The following is a 22,745-nucleotide window of genomic DNA, read 5'->3' on the forward strand; positions in this document are numbered from 1 at the left end:
CAATTAATAAAAACGTTGAGTGGCCAAATATTAATCAGGCATAACAGTAGAGAAAAATATTCATAACTGTACAAATATGTTCTATTCTTTTCTATCTAAGATTATTTACAAACATGTAATGTAAACACAATAATACTACCAAAATATTCCCAATATAATGCTATACTACGATATCTGTCCATTTATTTAGCCCTTCTCCAGATCCATTCTTACATAAAATGAGCGATTAAAAACTCGAACTCATTTTTAGTTATCTCAATCATGTTCACAGAATTCGAGACAAATTGGTGACCTGAATGTCATGCACTCTCCCTGTCAGAGGGAGCCAGAGAGCGCAGGAAGAAACATCAGGCCGCGGCGCCGCGCGCGCCTGAGGTACAGTGCCGCGATGCACCAGGAGAAGGGGCATAGAAGCAGGTATTCAGGCGAACTCACAGACAGCCTTAAGAAAGCAGGCAGTCGGTAATATGGCGGGGGGTAAACGTAAGGGGCCGTGCGAGAGCGTAAAGTGAGTTTTCGCTCGCGGCTGCTTTGCAATGCCAGGCAGTTGAGGTGAGTCGAGTCGAACAGAGCCTAGCCGAGCTTCTTGGAGTCAGTCTGGGACGTGGCCCCGTCGCATCCTTCTCGATCGCTGTGGTATCTTTGTGTGTATAGCTACCACCTGTCGAAATTATACGATCTTATCGTGCATCGTCGTAATTGACCGCCCAATATCGAAATGGCTACGTCCTAAAGTCACGTCTTTCAACTATCCAGTGAATCATCGTGGTTCACTGATCGCGCGGACAGACGTTTACTTTTCTTGCGTCTTGGCAATAGCTAGAGTGGAATCACTCATACGATCTTGTTGTTTCTTTCCTTGAACGACAATGACGCCGCCTCAGAGATGCGTCGTCTGAGATTTACGGACTTCTTGGTGCAGTGATTTTGTGTGTGCGTGACCGAAGCATCAGCTGGAAATTTCCCGGACAATTCAACAGGTAGGGAGATTGTATAGCCGGATCTTTTTTGATGGCTCAGTGAAACGATTACGCGGTTCGTGTACAGACCTTTCTAATTTTGTCCCTGAAATATTATTTCGTCAACTATTATGTTATACATATAAAGTTATATTGATAGTTTACAAACCTGAGATTAGCCAGAAAGTTATTGATATGATCGTTAAAAGAAATCGAAAGTGTGTGCATGCTTGTCGAGAATTAGATGAAAATTAAATTGGTTCAAAGAGAATAAGTCAGTATAATATTTAGAATAATTTCGAGGGAATTTGATTTAGTAATAACATTCAGCTTGAAGAGCTATCGATAATCATTCAATCGATTCACCACGAAGGACATTTTGCTTTTTCCTTTTTTATCATCGCGCTCTTCCTGCACCATCCACCACATTGTATTTGTATTCCTCCCTGCGTATTCTACGGTAATATCGTGTGTATGGCGTAACAGCTCATTATACATAGAATGCTAGTGAGAGGAAGTTTAATGGCAGCAACGTCATCGGCGTACCTCGCCTCTTCGTTTTTCTTAATTATGCCTGAAGAAATTGCGCCTCTCTCATCTGCATAATTCTGCATTGTAAGCTCGTTCATTTATCCTCCTACATCCTGATTATGCGCATTCGTTTCGTTCTAACCTGTTTTCGAGGCAGCATTGTCGACATAACCCATTATTATTATCTGTCGTGTTTACGTATTTCTTCACGGATTCTTGGTACTTGATGAAAGTCTTTTCCTTGGTCATTGCATTCCTTTCTCGAAATTCGTCATTCCACCTCATCATATCGTCTCTATCATGCGACATAATACCGTCGGATCGCGTAATACCTTCCCAGGTGAAAACGCGACTAGACAGTGAGAACGAAACAAAAACTGAATGAGTGTCCGCTGGAATCGTAGCTTGTTTTCTAAGACACGTCAAGGAGAATGGCGCGATGGTGTACTCTTTATAACTCCGTAGTTTCGCTTACTCCCGCGATCGCGCCACGAATTTTCTTTTCTTGCTCTCTCTCGAGATATCTCGCATCAATGAGAACGATCAGTCACTGCGACGTACATACTTAGAAACGCTACCATTTTCTCTGGAGTAATCCGAGAAATATTTCTTCTCCTGCTATAGTCTTGCCATTGTGTTTTTGTTTTGCTTGACCTGTTTTGGCATTCCACGGTTTATCAAAATTTTGTACATATAAGTTTTACAACCATCCATATTTAATTCTTCTTTCAACTATTTTTTTTTCTTACTTATGTATAGTTTTGTACGATTGTAAATAGAATTGTGAGTGATTTCTTTGAAGATTAATTTGAAGCAATTAAATAGGTATACACTTGCATTCAAGTACAAGTTAGTTTTGTATCTGTCAGAGCATTTATCGCTTGCACATCACACAATTTTCTCCACTGCTTCCACAGTCTTAAGAAGAGACTAGCGAAACAATATGCAGCCGTGAGATCATGTAGGAACGCAGAATGTAAACACAGGAATTCGAGAAAGTTTAGCTGCGCAAATTGTTGACTGCGCAGTTACCTCGCTAGAAAAATATAGTGTTTACAGTTCTTGTTAACAAAAAATCTACTGTATATGTTTTAGAATTCCGAAACGTTCCAGCTAGCTTCGATAAAAATTCCTCTTTCAATTGCCATATTAATTATCATCCATAACTTATAACATCTTTAATTTATGTTTTCGTTTACTTAGGAATTTGAAACAAAATTTGTTTTAATCTCCTTTATACCAGATGTTTTTATCATGATTATACACTAATTAAGGTATATTCAATATTTTCTCACCAATTCGTAAGTTTTTCCAAAAAGGGTTGGCATAAGAGCATGAAAGAAGCTAAAAAAAATTTCTCAAGAGCACATGAAATCGATCGACGGCAGATCGCAAACCAGTAAAAGAGAGACTACATCGTAGTTAAGGACAACGTCATCGGTGTTCACTGGAATGTCAACTCGTTTTCCACGAGCCGTCCAAGGATCGTTTTCCCTACGTATCTGCCTCCTTTCCCTTCATGAGTCTTCTGGCTTCATGATTCTGTTCTTACCTCACCTTCCTGCATTCGATGGCTACACAAGTCAAAACTCCACGCACAAGTGAGCTGTTCATCGGTACCAATTGAGATCACAGTACGATCAACTGGAATGTTAATCAATCCTTCTTTGATCATAACTAAATATGTACCTAAGAAGATTACATGTTCAATAACTCGATGTATCAATAATCAATTTCACCTTCCAACATAAACATTTAAGTATAAGTTGTAATATTTATTTATATTACATTAATATTATAAAATGGTTGGTTATAGAGGAACATAGTGGTGTAAGTCAGTTCATTGTTTTTTTTATAAAATTCTGTTCTGCTTTTATCAATACAAAGATTCACGTTATATTTGTTCATATTATGAAAACGTATTGCGACAAAGAATAAAATTGTACCTTCATTAATTCTAGAACTAAATATAGTAGGATAATACTTTATAGAGTCAAGATATGTGACTAAATACAAATTCTTTTGAAACATCACCATGATCATCAGCTCGTCAAATAGCATCCATGTTTACGAAAACACGAATGGAATGCCGAGTCATACAAGTCACCATTAGCATGTCCCGAAGATCCCAAGAACCGTTGGTTTTTCGGAATTAATGATCAACAAATTTCGAAAGCAACCTGTGAGCTCTACCTGTGATGAGATAATTTCTATTTTTGCCAATGTCGGAATTCGTAGACTCCGGATCTGAAACAGAAAATAAAGGTGGGTTCCATTGAACAGCGAGACGCGTATACCTTACGCTATTCGCGATTGCATAACGGCCGCGAATCGTTTAAAAACAAGTGAAAAAGCATGTCGCATTGAAGATCGAGATTCCGCAGAATGTCAGGTTTCCACGAGGCGAGAAAAAAATATCCCATACGCGAGTTTTGCAAGTCGGTTTCCTCCCATTCCTTTTGAACCCTCCTTCCTCTTCCCTTCTCCAATGTCGTATCCTCCCACTAGCAGCGCTCATCTCTGCGAGTGAATTGCACCTTCCAAGTAGGAGCTGCGTACTTCGTCGGTGAGGCCATCCTGAGGCCATTCTGAGGCCACGCTGAGGCTACATTGAGATTCCTCAGAAGGAGATCCGCTCTCGAGTGTCGCAATATGCGTAGAAACGGTTGTCGTAATCTTTAACGAATATATTGATTTTCATTAGCTTACAGGTACTCGATAGTTTATCTTTTTATGCTGTTTTTCGTAATACATACTTCTTAGTAGATGTTTCAACTATACTTTTTTATTGTAATTTATCAATTCCGATTTAAGGCGTACCGAATTTGCGATTTTTTATGAGTTTTTGACAAGTAGAATTAAAAAACACTATTTTTAAAGTGCAAAGATTATTAATGTCAAAGTTACACATATAAAGTTTATCCATATTTTATAATTTATTAGTTTTTTTATCGTATAATAAAAAAATGGGTTATATATTCGAAACATTCTAAATCGAAGTTCAATTAAATACTTAATATACTTTGATCTCTCATCAATTGACAATGCTTTTGTTAATGATGATTCATAGATGTCTAGTTTGTTTCACTAGAATAATTTACATACTCACTTTCAAACCTAAAAATGGCAGGAAACGCATTAAACAAAATGTTATTGCCCAACATAATTTGGTTATAGCTGTCATTACCATTTATTGCGTCGTTGCTAAATATTTTCATCACCTGCATACAAATATTTTTATCTTCATTTTATTGTCTTGTTATTATCTTGTTACAAAATTAGTCTAGGTCTTTGCAATTCAATTTTTCGAGAAGGTTATGTCCTCGGCTCGTTAAGTTTCGTACACCTCGCTCGACGGCTCCTTATAATTATTTCTTCCATTTATCTCGATGTGCAATGTGCACGTATCCTTCGTTTTTGTCCCTTCGTTTCTCACAACTGGCTATTCGAGTTCACGCTTCCTCCTTTGTTCCTCGAGATTCCTTATATTTATTCCAGAAACTATCACTGTTGTAACTTGAATTAAAAAGATTATATTATAGGATTTCATATTTTATTTTAAATAATTTCAATTATAGTAACCATTATAGGTAATTACACTATTTCCTTGATTATAAATAACCATTATCGACGTCGAAGAAACTTTTTTTTATTACTTTCGACTAATCAATTTTACCATTAATCTTAGATTCTAATTATCAGTAATGTTAATAAAAAGTGTTCATAATCGAAAGTAACCAAAAAGAATTTTTCAACATCAATAATAGTGATTGATGCTAATCAAAAACTATACTTTACCAATATTAATTACCATTATCCAAAAATTGCTTCAATCGCTGGTAATATTAAATTAATTTTCGATATCGATAATGATTAACCACACAAAAGTTTTAGTCATATACAATGGTTACGCACTCGTAACCAGACATTTAAAAATTAATACCTTTTGATCATTTAATTTCTTGAAAAATCCCTTTAAAATTTAGTGATCACTGTCCTCAGTACAAATAACACTAATTTAAACAATAGTCTAACTCTATTTCATTGAAATTTTTCGTAAAAATTTAAAAACTAACTGTTATTTTTCGTCCCTGATTTGTTCTGCTTGCAGGAACTTGTGCCGCCATTTTTTATCGTCTGAGCGCGCTCGTATCTTCTGTCCTTGTCTATCTTACACGCTTATGTTCTTTCTCCATTAGAATGAAAGAGAAGGAAAGAGAGAGAGAGAGATTTTGCGTGCGAATTCACGATTCGTTCTTCCAATCGGGAACCGTTATTCTTTTCTGTAACAATCATGGATTATTTGCGGTTTTTCACTTAATCACGATGTTTTCGAAAAAGGGAAGCACAAACAGAGAAAATGACACGTTCCATTTGACACGTTGCAATTCGATCTACCGGTTCCTCGTTGATTCTTGTTATTATATCATTTGAGACAGAGGTAAAGGTTAACACATTCCTGCGTGATGATGAATGCGCGAAAGATAAATATTCTACCACGGTACTGATCATCAGATCGTCGGAATTTATGTTCCTGGTTTATGATCGTGTAATTTACGACAATAAATTAACTCTCTCGTGGGCTTAGCTTTTTTCTGAAAAAGCAGTAGTTTCAATATAAAGCATAGTAAACAAATCATATTTATCTTTATTTTAAAAAAATAACATTTCCTACTATTCATATTAGAGAAAAAAGATTAATATAATAACTGAGTTAAAAAATTATAATTTACTAATTTTTATTTAGAAAACGAAAGGTTAATAAAATTTAATCTTCTAAAGTTATATTAATTATAAGATTAGCTCAATAAAATGTAACCTTTCGGTTTCTACGGTTACCTGTACGTGATTTCACGCTTCAGAAAGCTCACATGTGTGTCTTTAATAAGTGGGAATATAATTACCATTTCTTTTAAAAGGAATTACTGATTTTTAATTTAAATTTCCAAAAACCCCATACCTCGATATTCCACTTACCTATCAAACGAAGTAATTACGTAAATCTTGTTATCTATAAGTATCTTCTTAAAAACTATTAACTAAAACCATTAGTTAATATCAAATTACCACTTTTAAAAATACACATTTGGGCAAAAAAATTTTGATATTGGTACTTTCTGTGATAGTAGTTAATTTACATGGAATGCGGTATCCCGTAGTAATTTATTCGATATTGGCCTATCAAGTTGTCGAGGAACAAGTTTGCACGAGCTTCAAAAACTGGCCTTGACTTCGCATATACTCATATACCCATAAGTGGCTCTAACTTTTAATGTAGCCTAGCGTTATAAAGAAAAAGAACCGATGAAAAAAATTACGTTGTTGAAACTTTCGTACTCGTACTTGTTGGTAAAAGTGAAATGTTTAACAAAATCGACAAACGAACCAAGAAATTCCTCTCTTTTTTCAGATTATTGGCCTCACCGAGGCGGAAGGAGTTAATCAACGAGGGGTGCCCATGCCGAGCGTTAGGAAAAATCAACTGGAGGGTCTTAGGAGTGCGAGAGGAAAATTCTCAGAGGGACCAGCCGCGCGGAATTCAAGGAAAACGTCGAGGTTGTGAGCGTACCGGCACGTTTAATCTTGAAAATGTCATCAAATACGGGTTCCGTGATTATGTCAGGACTGATTCTACTGGTATTAGCAGTGGTATCATTCAGAGAAGTGCAAGGACACGTCGCCTTGACTTTTCCACAGGCGAGGAAATATGACTTGGATTTTCTGGACAATGCCAGGACACCTGGTCCATGTGGAATGCCTCGTGGTGAGTATTTCCTTTCGTTGCACAATTATCATATAGTGATAGCCTACAAATGAATAACTAAATTTGTGAAGTATGTACATACCTGCAATTTATGGCTATACTAACATGAAGATAATAACGTGAAGGTGTATTTTTGTGGTATGAAATATAATATGACAGATTGGTTTCCCTTCTTGAAGCATTAGTTATAATGGAGATATCAGTTTGTTGTGAAGTTAAAGTGGTATATCATTAGAATAGTGTAACAGTTGGTAAACTGATAGTAGTTTGTTAAGATTCTGAAATTAATTAGCTAATTAGAATTATTTAAAAGTATTTCCACGATTGAGTTTAAATACAGTCGTGTAATCTTTGTTTTAGATAACTATGCAATAAAATAAAACAGTATCATATTTTACATCATACCTAAGGAAGTGATCTCAGTATTTATAAGAGAATTACCTATTACGCGAAGAGTACAATTATCAGTTTATGACACAAATTACTGAATGGCTTAATAATACATCATTTTGCAATATAACATTCTAACAAAAAGTCAATCTTGTCTAGCCAGGAAACATGTAACCCGTCCAAAGATTCTGATCTCCTGACAAAGGCTCGAAACGGCAGACAACTGCAAAAAAGAGAATCGCAGGGTATCATTGGAAACACCCAGTGTCTCTTTCTTTGAAACTTTGACCTGTCCGCTGTAACAAACAAACTGAGGAGAAACAAATTACACCCCAATGCATAGAGAAAGCAAGTTCGTGAAATCTGAAACGGTGCAGCGCATCGTGTCGTGCTGCATAGAAAAATAACGACGACGAATGCAGTAATTCGATAGTATTACTGACGATGCGAGCTGTCCGGATGCTGTGGCCCGGCTGTGCGTCACACGATCCACGGACCAGAAAAAGGCATGCGTGAAATATTCGCGGTCAATCCAAGGACGATGACGTCGTCAATTGACAATATGGAATATGACGATATAGTTACGAGGGATGGGTAGAAGTGGTAAGAGGGTTCTATGGGAAAACGACATTAACACGATGATACGTCCCGGTGGGGATAGCCCGCTAGTCTGATTCGAAGCGACTTTCACCGACTCGCAACGAAGGGAACTCGAACCTCGGCCATTACCTTCCACGTCTTGCCTCTACGCTGTAGTCGCACGTACACGTACCTTTTTTTCTTCCTGTGAGCTCTCGCGTAGTCGCGGGGAATACGTGAACTTTAAATGCACGCGTCGTATCGGATAAAAGGACTGCTGGAAATAGGGTATACCTAGGCTGGAGAAAATTATCGGTAGTCTTTCTATCGAATTCTAAATGTAGAAAGATCCTTAATATCTGGTTTGATCTATTGATTATGGTATTGTAGATGGCATATATGTATAATACTCAATCTTCCGGTTCGTGTCAAATTACGTGTTGTATCTGAAAAATGAAGCAGGTCTTATTATTCAACTTTCTACCATCGATCATCTTATTCGACATTCAAATTATGTAATTGCTTCGGTTGTAAAAAAGTAGAAAGTGCTGATCATAAGGATTTCGGTTTATTATTCCTACTGAGAACACTATTCTATTAATTATCTACTATCAGCAATACTTTATTAATTGGTTGGAATTTTACTTCGTTAACTGACAGTTACCACTTTCATCAGTTTTTGGAGCTGATTTCCTAGAATGAATCTTTAAAAGGAAGAAATGTATTAGATATACATGTATATTTAACAAAGAAAAGAGATATGTACTTAGGATTTCTTAGAAATATACTTCATTGATATGTAGTCAGATAGCAAAGCACTATTGTTTGTAAGTATGTTATTTCATAATTTTCCTACCCATCGTAGTCTAAACAAATATCACGGATTCGGTACATGCTAACAATACTTTTACATCACCCAACATATAAATTATTCCTGCATAAATTTGAACGTTTCATTCTTCTCTAAACAGTTATCTGTGCTAATTCGGATCGACAGTACTTCCAAACTACATGAATGTATATAAACGCATAACAGTGTCGTGAACGCTGTCACGGGTATTAATTTTTGTATATCCCACCAAATCGGACATAACTGCGTCGATGTCGTTCCACAATTTAATCGCTTGACTGTTAGTTCTCAACAAGAGGAACGCGAGCTTTCTTTTCGGAGGCAAGTAGGGAAAAAAGGTAGTACTCCATAAAAGGAAGGATCGGTCGCGGAACGCGAGCTGCTGGCCGTTCGCTTCCGGAAATTAATTGTACATCGTGCCACTCTCGATTATTTCCGGAAACCCAGTCTCGATACGATACGATACTACCGTAGATTACCATCTTAGCTTCAAGCGAATTGAAAATGTGAAATCGCTGGTTGAGTTGAAATTCATTTTCATAACAACCGATACAATTACTGATATAAACAGATGTTAGTTTCCTTTCCCGCCTTATAATTGATTTTTTGCAATCTTTTGATAATAAAAATGATTTATGAAAACAAATTGCTTACATGGTGTACGTACTGTAATTAAATAAAACGAATCCCTAAAATATTAATCATACTTTAATTGTATGTTAAATTTTTATTATATGTTGAAAAGAAGAAACAATATGAGAATATACCTGAATGTAGTATAAAGTACTTCATCTATACTTAAATACTTATTACGCCATAAAATAATAAGAAATAGAAAATGCTTATAAGCATGTGATTTTTCTGTTTTTTTTTTTTTTTATTTCCTATCTGGGCGTGGATAAGGATATTCGCACGCAAGATTTCGCTGAACTTGTATCCGTGCATGTTTCCGGTGATTGTGATGAATTATCGTGTCTCGTTACTCTAATGAATATTAACTTTTCATTGTTCGTAAGGTCTCTCGTCTAAATCGATGAGCCTGAGAAATTACAAGTTTCCGTATCTCGACGTAATTTAACGCGTGGCGAGCGATCGTGAAAATTTGTATAGAATAGCGCGCGCAATGTTGCATAATGCGCTCATTTTATGTTGCAGGCGATATTAAAACTACTTTACTGTCTGGGAGTAACTTTAACGTCACGTGGCATTTGGCTTATCCTCATCGAGTAAGTAGAAAAAATTTATTATAACTTAACTTGGTTAATTATATATAGCAAAGAGAAAAAGATTATAATAGCAACAATATTTCCTATATAATGAGTTCTTCGTTCGTTGCGTTTTAAAACAACTTTTACCCCGATAATAATTGAATTTTATTAGCCAGCGGTAAAAACTTTTGCCGCGAGACCGGTCGGTAATTTCTGCATATGTGGTTTTTACGCGCTTAATATCTCAAAAGCCTAAGAAACACATAAGCACTAACAGCTGTTCAAAGAAAAAAAGAAAGATGTGTGAACAGTTACGCGAGAGCTGAATAAAATCATACCATAGTTTATTATAATTCATATTACATGAACTTTCTCCAATATGGAAACTTTCTGCATCCATCTTTCAATTGGCCTGGTTACGGTCTTGACTGTTCACGTGCCGTGATTGGAAGGAATTTGCACGTATTTGATCAATCTGATTGCCTGTTATTTAACTGATTATAGCCCTTCACCACCAATGAGTCATTGACGATATTGCTGCAATTAGAGCACTCAATAAACTTTATAATTACTTAACCAGCATATTTTCAATGTGAAGACGCGATTATGATTCACTCTTATGGAAAGCACATGAGAAAAATTATATAACATTTCGTATCATGATTCCTTTTATACTGTTGAGTAGGGATATACTGAAAGATTGCAGGATTAATAATGCTTTATAAACTATTTGAGAAGAGTTCCGCGATTCCTGGATGTCCAAAAATGATCATCTTTGTGCGATTGACGTCACTTGAGGCGTCACTAATCAATCAATCAGCGACATTTTTATTCTGCTGTCGCTCTGCTCTTCATATGAAACTCTTATGTCGGATACAAAAATAAGCAGTCATGTAGCGAAAACAGATATCAATGAAGTTTCGTTAAATACGATTTGTTTACACAAGAACGTAAATATTAACTTGAATTATTTGTTAAATAATCTATATACTAAAAGAAATACGTAAATAAAACTTAAGTATATAGAACTGATATTATTAGGTTGGCAACTAAGTGATTGCGGATTTTGTCATTAGGTGGGTAACATTACCACCTAATCAATCACTTAGTTGCCAACCCAATAGTTCTATTAAACTGCATTGATACCTACTTCCGCTATCTCTCCACTTATTTTTGTCCCCAACTGTATATTGACATAAATCTTCCATCAACGACAAATCAAAGTTTTCTGAACTCCGAGTAAGAGAAGTCATAGTAACAGACGAAACTTAAGGCACGTTCATAAACCAGGCACAATGGCCGACTGGCGCAGTTGGAAATTCATATTCTTCACGACGCGTCGCACTACCTAAGTCATCGTAAAAGACATCACGAATTTGTCCGCACGTGGTCTATACGAAAGGGAAAGAAAAGACAGAGGCAGAGGGCAGCCTACGCTTGCACGTCGTCGCTCAAGGTGACGCTTGTTGAATAATTCACAAGCGAAGCTTCGTATACGTTCGACGTGGTTCGTGTATACCTTACGTAGATAGATAGGTCGGAAAGAAGGTGGTAAGGGATATAAATCGCTTTGCATGTGAACATGTACGCGAGAGAGTAGCTTGTGCTCGGTGGAACACATCGGTATGTCGGGTACCGTAACTCGACTGTCGCCAATGACTCGGATCGAAGCCAAAGCTCTCAGATCCGTTGCTGGAAAAGCAGTTGAACCGTGGACCATCGCATTGACTTTTACATAAATCAAACGCTGCATTATGACTGGGAAATGTATAATAGAGAGCTGAAAAGATGACAAGCGAAGGAATGTGGGTCTGATTGGTTATTTCTTTGTAGACTCAGCACAAAACAGCAACGTAAAGATAAACACGTGTATTGACCGAAAGTGTCACATAAAACAATATGGCAAGACGTAATTGACGGTGAGCGATAAGGAGCAGTACCTCCTTTGCCCCTGTGCCGTCCCGTTAGGCTTCTTTCAAGTTCAAAATAATGAATTATTTATGCATAAAGTCCTTTCATACTGACCTTAATATTTTCGCTCTATTATACTATACTGTATGTACGTATACGTATACTATGTATGTGGATTGGTAGATTTACTTCATTATATGTATTAGGTTGTATATGAAATGATTGAATTTGGCGGACAAATATCAGAAATTAAATATTGTCTTGTCGTCAATTATCAATTATCTTAAAAAAGAAATGATTTGTTATAAATCACGTGTATTTTTATAAATTTAGGATAATGAAACTACGTAACTAATCATCAGAAATACAGGCATTACCTTAATTACTTTAATACTACCTGTTATTAAAATTTGATTTGGAAAGATATTTAATATGTACCACCCAAATACATGTTAATTGTTTTCTTGTAGAAACTTCAAGGTTAGGTACACCACATTTTTTAAGTTTACGTCTATATGATATATCTGTCAAAATATCTCTACGAACATCTGAAAGGAATATTTGGATTTCATACTTAAATAATTTCGAAGTAACGTAATTTCAAACTTATCTCGAAAATTACGTATTTTAAAACTGCCTTTCGCATCGTATATCGGATCTCTCGCAATCGTAATCAACTTCATACCAATATAAATACGTACGCATATTTCCTATACAATCATCGTTGTGATTTCTTTTTCTGAACAACTGGTTTTAGATGGGGCAGCTATAAACTTAAATGCCTCGCAAATTCTATCCGTGAAAATATCCGTGGTACGAGAAAAATTCGACAATAACGTTACAACCGCTGCAGGTGTGTACCGTGCGAAGCAGTACCACTTCGCAAAGCTGTCTCTTCCCTCTCTACTTCTCCTTTCGAGTGCTGGCATAATCGCGCGCTGTTGGAAAACATTTCAAACTCTTCAGTGTAGATATTCAAAGAAACTTTCATCAAAAGTGACAAGCATCTCTTGTGAACGGATATTCTATCCGCCGGCAAAAACATTCCAAACTTTATAATATTTAAAATTTTAAATGATAACATATTACAATGTGTGAAGAAATTTGTAAAAACAGGGAGAAACATAAATGAGTCATATGAAAGCCACACTAATAAATAGACTGCAGTTTTCTATGCATTTATATACTTCTACGAACGTAGTTGAAGAAATGGAATCTAAATAGAAATCTGCTTTTTATTAAATGTATTTGTCATCTACTAAATGTTATAGCAAATATTCTACTTTGGATTTTTTCTATATTTTTATACATGCATACCATTTCCAAATTTCCTATAAATACATAAAAATCCGCAATCTACTAATCGACTTCATTAATTCATTAAAAACTTCCTAAATTTTCAAAAATTAAATATCTTATTTCAAATACTTTATCATCGTATCATGAAATTATTATATTATTCAAATCCTAGACTTCATCGTTAGGAAACAACATTAATCGATATTTGAATCTAGAATAGAGCAGAAAATAACAAGTTTTGCGGGACATTTTGTTAATTTACCAACGAAAGTCCGAATTACAGAAATTAAGAAGAATACTAAAAAAAACAAAAAAATAAAAGTATACTGACCATATACTTATATGGGTAGCAAACTTAAGAAATTTTTAAAGATTAGAGTCGACCAATTTGTCTTTGTATCAAAGTTCATGAAAACGCGTTTATGAAACTACCGACCAACATTGGTGAAAAATTAACGACTGAATTTTCATGCTTTGACGATGCAAAGAATGCGGTTAATAATTAGAAAACGTGGCACGTAGAAGAAAACGCAATGTTGTTCTTGGGTAAGAGTTGACTAATAACGGTTCTTTGCCTCCTTGTATCTTTATACAGGTGTCAGATTGACATCGGCAATCATTAAATTAATGCTCGTGTCATTACGTCGTTACCCACTGCGAAACGATGATCTCCTGCGACGACATCTCTCTCTCTTCCTATTTCCAATTCGGTGGCCGTTTTCATGAAACGGCCGGTTTTATAACGGTGACGTTGCCAGTTACGCTAAGAAAACATTAACTAAAGCTGTTAATAATATTTTTTACTTTTTATTTTTTGGACATAACCAATGGAATAGAAGGCCGGTTTCTATGTCACGGATCTGTGATAAGCTCGTTCGATACCGCTATCCGCGCGTGCGATCGATGTCTCAACGTCCTCTTGACCGTTTCTCGCTTCCGACACGGTCATAGCAAAAGAAACTGACCGGAAGTTCACGCATTTTAACTGAAATAATATTGCTTATTATATACCTACGTTATCAAATGTAAAATAAACGAGATTAACCTAATTATTTGAAATTTTTGTTACTTACCTCTGTATTTAAGTCTATTATTATAATGTTTTGTTATTTATTATTTACTGAAATCTATATTATAAATTTTTATTATTTACTATTTTAAGATTGTTATTTTTAAGATTTCCATATCTTGAATATCTACCATCACACATTTTAAATATTATAATTATTGATTTTAGGGTGGATTTCGACTGCAAATACTGGATGCCCTTGATAGACCATTGATTGATCTAACTCCAGTGACAAAAAATAGCGAGTTCGTAGAAGACGATGCCACGTAAGTGATAATTGTTATCCGATCTTTCCTTTTCCGCTTTGATAATACTTTTGGTTCTTAAGAAATAAATTATTGTTTTTTCAGGGCACAGAGTTATACTGTACAATTACCTCAGAATTTCACGTGTACAGACTGCACGATTCGGCTTCTTCGAAAAGCTGAGGAATGGGGCACGAGTTATAGATTTTGGTCTTGCGCCGATATCGATGTAAGAATAATAACCAAAATATAACAAATAATAGAATGTTTAACTATCAATAAATATATTGAAGTATTAAGTAATAACAAAAAATGGTAGAACGTAATTTGTAAAACAATTTTTCCGGTTACCTACATCGCGGTCGCTGATACCTTATAATTTATACCTGTTAGATCATCGACAGAAAGTCTTACAGAGAAGATTGCAGCGGTCACGGTCGATATCTGGTAGGTCGATGCAGGTGTGATCGACTGTATCACGGTACAAGGTGTGAATTTAAGGAGGAATGCTTGGATGACTCTGATTGCGGTATTCAGGGCACGTGCATTGACAATGGCGGCACGACCGCACCCACCAAGCACTGCTATTGCAATATTGGTTGGTTTGGACCGGGTTGCGCGAAGAGTAAGTTTTATTAAATCACAATTTGGTACCTTCTCCAGAAGTCATTCAGATTGGAGTAACCTTCTTGTACTATTGTTCCCAAAGTATTATATTTGTATCATTTGACTTACCTGTTAGAAAATAAAAATAGAATACAATATACAATATTAATTCTTAAGATATAAAAGATAAATAAATTTCAAGTAAGAAGTAAATATAATGATACTTTCTAGAATCTCCGATCAAAACCATCGACGTAGAATTGGACGCATATACAATGAAAAAGTTCTCTGACAATTTTACCTTCTATTGGCGGATATTGAAGGAAAGCAAGGAACTCGAGGGCATTATGGTGGTAAATGGTACTAGCTGGGTTGCTGTTGGATGGCGACCAAATGACCTGACACCGATGTGTCGCGCCTTTCCTGAAATTCAGGAACGCCCAAAGGATGAACCGCTTCCACAACCAGAACCAAAATCAGAGCCGGAACCAGAGTCAGAACCGAAAGCCGTATCCAAACCGGAGCCTGAACCCGAACCTGAACCTGAGTCTGGAACTGAAAGGTCAGGTACCAAGAGACGATCGGCTAAAGCTCACGATGTGACTTCATTTGCTTCTACTCCTCGATCTGACGTCGATGTGACGGTGCAAACTAGTGTGACATATCGCGTCAGCACGAAGCAAGGTGAGATTCGAGTTAATTTATACTTGTATACTTCAGTTTCTTGAATTTATATACAAATAATGTTAAATGATATACTTTATTATCATATAGGACGCAAAAAGAGATCACCGGAGTCTACAGGAATTTCTGTGAATGGTATGTATCAATACTTAACTCAGATATAGAACAAGAGACCCCTGCTTTCCGTATTTACATAGTAACAACATGTAGTATGCTTCCCAATGAGTAGTAGAGCATTTGGCGTCCCCTTTTTATATTTGAGACACTACGCACGAGGTGGTGGTCTGTAAACAATAAGCAGTAGGTAGTTGGCACGACGATCGATGCTTTCTTGCACAGGGGAGCCCGTCGCCGAGCCGAGCACTGTCGACAGCACCAACACCACGCCCGAACCCGTATCAGAACCAAAATCCGAACCAGAACCTATATCCGAACCCGAACCAAGTTCAGAACCAGAAACCAAATCCAAACCTGAACCTAGCTCAGAACCAGAACCCAACTCAGAACCAGAGCCAAAATATGAACCAGAACCAAGCTCAAGACCAAAACCAAAATCCCAATCAAACTTAACGAACGCTGAACCAAGAACAAAAGCAGAGGCTATTTTAACTTCTGAGACACAATATGAACATAAGTCAATATCTCATCCAGAGCCGATTTCTCAAGTTAAATCGAGATCCCGAATGGAATTAAAACCCGAACCAGAGTCTAATTCGGAACCTGAACCTGAACCCAAGTCTGAACCAGAGCCAAGCTCTGAACCAGAACCCAAGTCTGAGCCAGAGCCAAACTCTGAACCAGAACCGAAATCCGAACCAGAACCCAGCTCTAAACCCGAACCCAAATCCGAACCAGAGCCGGAGCCGAAATCTGAACCAGAACCAAAGACCGAACCGGAACCCAGTTCCGAAACAGAGCCAAAGTCTGAACCAGAACCGAAGTCAGAGCCGGAACCAAAGTCAGAACCAACCTCGGAGCCGGAACCGATCTCAGGTCTTAAGTCGAGTGCAACGAAAGGTAAAAAAAGCTGATAAGGCATTACAACCGCTTGTCTCTCCTCGTACATACTGCACGGGCTTTATATTGTAATTAGTTAACGTTGATTCATATCTAGGAATACCTTTTGATTTTGTGTTTATTATTTTCTGAACTAATCTTCAAAATTTGCCTCTTAATTTAATTTTAGATACTTCTAAATGGGTGTAAAAGTTCATCAACTTAATTGACAAAAATTAGAATTGCTGGTTAAACATAATAATACAGAAAAATATAATATAAAAAATATTTAACAAAATAGTAGGTTTTGTAATACATAAAAAGATAATTTAGATTAAGTTAATGTAACGTATTCATATAATCAGTAGCATTGATACTAACACATACATATCTAAATAAAACATATAGTATAGATAATATTCATACCTTTAATTTGTACTTATTTTTTAGTACATGCTTTCCTTGTTGCTTTCGCATAATACCCCAATAACTCCTATGTAAGTGCATTTGCACCTGAGAAAATACTGTAAAATGAATTTTTTACTAATAGCTGTACATTTTGTGATAAATATTTCAATGTTGCAACAGGGAACCTTTTCCATCATAATCATAAATTATTAATCATTATTTCAAGTTGATCATATAATCAATGAAGTTTATAGATCATTTTAATCTAATCTAATGTTTTGTGATCAAAGCTATCCTACCTGCAGTGCACAAATACACGCCGAAACACGATTTCAACCCTATGGATTGCACAGACATTATAATAGGATCAGCACGAGGCAACAGTCACAGGATTGGTGACTATTACACTAGAGACAGGTCTACGCCAAAGAAAGACGAATATTGGGGCGGAAGAGACACTTTGACTGCTGCTATGGGCTTTGAACGTGATGGGGTTACGACCATACTTTTCAGAAGAAAATTGGTAGCTAATGAACTAACCGACCACGAAATTATTGATGGTAATATGCAAGTGATATGGGCTAAAGGACAAGAACCTGGAAAATATGTTCATCACCCACCCAGTGGCATTGAAAAAGCCAAGGTCAGTGTGAAGGACTTTTATAAGGCTGATGAACTTAAGTATCATGGTCATGGAGCACAGAGAGGAACAGTAACTTTTAATTTCTTTGGTAGGTTAAAGAAAATATATCCTTTACATGCATTAGCGATGTTGTATTACAACATTGTTGATGACATTATACAGTTAATTTCGAATTAAATATAGTATTGATTAATGATTTATAAATATCATTAGATGAAAAAAAGAAACAAGAAATGGCTAGTGAGGGTGATGCATTAGCGCCAACTTCAAATTGCAGCGGTGAGTGGCATTATCCAAGACATTGCTCTCCTGCAAATGGTACCTGTGAATACTCTATTCAGTGGACTTACAAAGGACGAAAGGTATTTTCCTATAATAAAGATAAATTCTCTTAGTTATGATTCCATCGTATAGTTCATTAATGATTTTCTTGTAGGATCAATTATCATTTGTTATTTCCACTGCTAACACGAATACTTGGACCGGCGTTGGATTCTCTGATGACGAAAAAATGGTATGCCTTGAGACCATAAGTTCCTTGCACTATGCTCTAATAAAAATTATTTGGCCACTTAATATTATCAAACTTTTCATTATTACATTATAATACTCCTTCCATTCTACAACAATGAATTTTATCCTTAAATCCTAAATTAAAAATCGATACTTCTCTCTTCGTTATTAGTCGCAAACAGATGCAGTGTTGGGCTGGGTCGACGAGAAATCAGGTCGAGCTTTTCTCATGGATACTTGGATCAGCGGATATAATGCTCCGTTGCTTGATCCATCTCAAGATATCTATAACACAGGCGGCAGTAAAGTGGATGGTGTAACGACACTCAAGTTCTCGAGAAAACGGATAACAAAGGACAATAGAGATCTTTCTTTCACAGACGATCATTGCTTGTATATGATGTATCCAGTCAAGGGTGGTATTTTTAATGCTGTCAACAAGAAAATACGTAAACACGACGCCGTGCCTGTTGTGTCCGCTGAAAGGATATGCATAAAATCTTGTGGTCTCGAAGGTTGTTGCTGGTTTTTGTTTTTGATTATATGCATGCTATAATCACTAATTAGTAGTGTTAGTATTATATTCTTTATGACATCCTTGAGAAATTCTTGCTTATTGTATACAAATAAATTCTAAATGATTGAATAACTCAAATTCCAGAAAGCATTATTTAAATACTTGTTTCACTTTTGTAGAACTCGAGGATCTTACAACGCCAGCTCCACCAAGGCTGCATTACACTGTGGAGGTGAAGCTCATAAATTTGGGTGATGGTTTTATGGCACCTACTCCCGGTAGCCCAGATTTCGAACTTATTTCAAACAGGATATCTGACAGCTTTACTCCACTTCTTGACAAACTACCAGGCTATTATCAAATTCGTCTCAGTGAATTACAAAAGTCAGTATCCTTACAATATGTGATATTTTATTTCCGAATTTATTATTTAATATTGAATATATTATTACATTTAGGAATGATGAGCAAAATGGTGTTATTGCCCGCATGGATCTGATCTTAGACAAAAACGAAGTAAAAGGCAGATCACTGAAACCTATAGATACCGGTGCAGCTGCGGAAAAGGCATTAAAAGAAGCTCTTGTCACAGGAAAAGTCGGTGCATTAAGTGTGGATCCACAGTATTTGATCATTAGAGCTCCTCGAGGTAATGTGAAATTTTTTGCTATTATTAACCTTCAGAATAAAAACATATAGTTATGGTCTCTTCTCTTTAATAAAATTTTCAAGAATCACCGTTAACGGTCAAAAAAGAAATCCAATTAAGCCAGTCATTAAACATTTAAATTCTAAAAATACTCGGCTTAAAACAATAATTTACAACCGATTAAGTTTTTCTGCAATATAGTATTTAATTCTATATCATATCTTTTTCCTTGATTGAGGAAAGCGTTATCATTACAACAAACTTAACAAAGCGTGTTTATTTTTCGTAACAAGCTAACCTGTTCATATTTCTAGCTTCATATAGTATAATCATATTGTTAAAAGTATTAAGTAATATATAAGGCATCCATTCAACTTGGACATTTTATTCTGTTTTGGTCGCCAGTAAATGACTTAGGTGGAGGAGATGCGGATGAAGAGACGTCATTTACGTCGGATCTGTTCCTCGACGCAACGAAGCTATACATTGTTGTCGGATGCGTTGCTGCCTTACTTGCTCTTGCTCTACTACAAGCAAGCTGTACTCTTTACAGATCATCGAGGAGGCGAGCGACGAAGGTACGACATTACCTACCATTTCATATATTCATACGTTTTCTCTACCTGTTTTTTTACGTAATTTCCTCGTTTCTCTGTTTTCTGTTCGCAACCTAATTACCTTTCCTTTTGTATTGTGTGTGCATCTAACTCTTGTTATAAACATCTTAGCGCTGTGGTATGGTCTAGAGTAATGCTGATTCTCAACTTATGTGTGTCTATTAGAAGTAACCCGCTTCAATCTTGGACCTATTGGTAGAGTCTTACAGAATTTCACTTGCAATAAAGATCATTTGTTCCTTAGAATTCTGCTAAGTACATAGTTGGGAAATAGATATGCTCTTCGAATATGTTATGTACCCATTGAAATTAACCAATGCAAAATGATGCTTTTACTTGAGATAGCAATAAGGTCTCTCTATATCCTCCTCCTTAGACACACTCCGTGAAAGTAATATGGAAGCTCCATGTTTGAGTGACTAGAAACGCATGAATACTTCAATAAGAGAAGAAGTGTCCTTTTTTCTCTCATTGTAATTGAGACATGCAGAAATAGACACTAGTGTCACTTCAGACTCAACTTTCACTACTATTGCTCCACTCTTATGAACTCGAATCGATCTTCTGCTTCGCTTGTGTTGCATGATCCGCGCTCTTCGCGACCATCACGGTGTAAAGAGGGTGTACTCGCTGCCTCTGGCTTCTTGTGACGCGCCCAACCCGATTCATCGCACGAACGCGACGCGGTATCATCGACAAAACGGCGATCACCATCATCATCACCACCACCACCATCTTCGGCATCATCACCAACACGCTCCGTACAATATGCATCGTCCTAATCCCAGCTGGTAGAACTTCACCCTCTGTATACAATCGGCGCGCTAATTATTATTCGTCCTACGCTCGTTTGCTCACTAATCCAGGTATTTCTACAATGGTACTCTTCTCTTGCTTTCTCTCTTTTCTTTCTCTTCTTCTATATATGTAATCTCTTTTATTGTGTATGTATCCAAAGAAAGCTCATAAATAGTAGCAAGTCTAAAAAAAGACTCTAAGAAGTCTAAAAAAATTCTATTGAATTATAATATAATATTGACATATAACATTCAAATGATCTTCGCTAGATAGCTTCATAGACAAAATTAAACAAAATTATATGAAGTTAGGATGTTCGATGTTATTTTATATAACCTTCCTATTAGATATAAATTTCACTGCAATAACAAGAAGGCTAATGATAACTTGTTTCAGGATCGTCTGATCGCCAGTAACGCTTGGAAGGACTACGCCTCAGGTGCAAACACAAATTTTGCTTTCGAGGCCTTCGAGACAGAGGAGAAAGCTCCGCCACCACCAGTTTCCAGTCTACCTCGTCACAGAGAGATGACCGCAAACGGACTCGGTACTGATACTGTAGAGGGTCCAAATAGGATAGTAGGACCACGAGCAACGTACAGTTTGCCGCGTGCACCGGGTTCCAGGCACACAGCCGCCATCCAACCTGGTTACTATACCCAAGATCGCAGGGAACATTATCAGCGATCAAAGAACAATATGCATAATCCGGCAGGCGGTGGCGTGTCCACACAACCGAATCAACCTGACTTTTATTTCATGCCCAGTCAGCGTAAATACAGTGGTGAGGTCGTGCGCGTGTATGTGGATTACGGAAGTCAGGCGCCAAAGTAAGGAAGCATATTGGGAATTGGGATTCCAACGAACAATAAGAAAAATCAGCGTCAGTGACTGTGCTGCCCTCTTCTCAGCTTTCCCTCGATCATGAACCCAAAGCGGACAATTAAATATACTTCGCTTCAGTGAAGCGATACTGTACATAAAACACGTTTAGTGGACCTGGAGGAAACGAGACTTCGAAACGAGCCCTTCCTCCGGTGCTTTTCTCATTATCTTCTTCTTCTGTCTTTTTTTTTTATTTGACGGTTCTTTCTACTATCTTTTTCTTTCCCGTTTTTGCTCGATCGCTTGCGAGCATCGATCGGGGGCAACACGCACGGTTTCGTCTAACTGAATTACGCAGAAGTAGCGCTTACGACCAAAGAGTTATCGATAAGGCGCGCTCAATGCGCGGTTCTGTACAAAAGCGCGTGGAGAAATACACAGCACAAATATCACTGTAACTCTCGATGCGTGACAAGATACGCGTGGATCGTGTCCGGTGTCCGGAGTCCGGACCCCGTAACCCGTGCGTTATTACAGCAACATTTTACATGTACTTACGAGCAAGCATGGATGTTTGAGCAATAAAATGTTTGTACATTCTTTTTTAATCGAATACACGCTTCTCTTCTCAAGGATAAAGTTTCGTCGAAGTACCTCATTTTGAAAGAACAAACAGTAACAGAA

At 36.8% G+C, this 22,745-nt stretch overlaps 1 protein-coding gene and 1 long non-coding RNA gene across 13 annotated transcripts; one reads left to right on the plus strand and one right to left on the minus strand.

Moving 5' to 3' along the window:
* The first annotated feature begins 841 nt into the window (after window positions 1-841).
* LOC122569238 lies at window positions 842-22,674 on the plus strand. Of its 2 annotated transcripts, none has more exons than XM_043729957.1 (17): window positions 842-980; window positions 6,901-7,254; window positions 10,229-10,299; window positions 14,729-14,826; window positions 14,911-15,034; window positions 15,199-15,430; window positions 15,643-16,095; window positions 16,186-16,230; window positions 16,435-17,112; window positions 17,790-18,230; window positions 18,356-18,504; window positions 18,579-18,656; window positions 18,828-19,170; window positions 19,352-19,556; window positions 19,631-19,821; window positions 20,227-20,399; window positions 21,633-22,674. In XM_043729957.1, the coding sequence occupies exons 2-17, from the start codon at window positions 7,080-7,082 to the stop codon at window positions 22,068-22,070; spliced, it is 3,894 nt and encodes a 1,297-aa protein (XP_043585892.1). In that variant the 5' UTR covers window positions 842-980; window positions 6,901-7,079; the 3' UTR covers window positions 22,071-22,674. The 2 variants fall into 2 exon arrangements, with proteins under 2 accessions (XP_043585892.1, XP_043585893.1); XM_043729958.1 differs by lacking the exon at window positions 842-980 and adding an exon at window positions 3,623-3,755.
* LOC122569250 lies at window positions 926-14,713 on the minus strand. 11 transcript variants are annotated; one of them, XR_006317383.1, is made up of 8 exons: window positions 12,894-14,713; window positions 12,570-12,740; window positions 12,307-12,474; window positions 10,620-10,818; window positions 5,302-5,773; window positions 3,916-5,006; window positions 1,129-3,737; window positions 926-1,065 (listed from the first exon to the last, which is right to left on the minus strand). It is a non-coding gene; the product is annotated as an uncharacterized LOC122569250 (long non-coding RNA). The 11 variants fall into 11 exon arrangements; XR_006317381.1 differs by having other exon boundaries at window positions 3,916-4,166; window positions 4,247-5,006; window positions 10,620-12,474; window positions 12,894-14,712; XR_006317380.1 differs by having other exon boundaries at window positions 1,129-1,414; window positions 1,506-3,737; window positions 10,620-12,474; window positions 12,894-14,712.
* Window positions 22,675-22,745: the final 71 nt, after the last annotated feature.

This window comes from Bombus pyrosoma, linkage group LG7 (genome assembly GCF_014825855.1).
Source record: "Bombus pyrosoma isolate SC7728 linkage group LG7, ASM1482585v1, whole genome shotgun sequence".
NCBI lineage: Eukaryota > Metazoa > Arthropoda > Insecta > Hymenoptera > Apidae > Bombus > Bombus pyrosoma.

Excerpts from the sequence above, each read along its gene's own strand:
- LOC122569238 (XM_043729957.1), top strand. The coding sequence starts at position 7,080 with ATGTCATCAAATACGGGTTCCGTGATTATGTCAGGACTGATTCTACTG. Across the intron at positions 10,300-14,728 it reads ATTTGGCTTATCCTCATCGA|GGTGGATTTCGACTGCAAAT; the intron begins GTAAGTAGAAAA and ends TATTGATTTTAG. Across the intron at positions 18,231-18,355 it reads AGTAACTTTTAATTTCTTTG|ATGAAAAAAAGAAACAAGAA; the intron begins GTAGGTTAAAGA and ends AAATATCATTAG.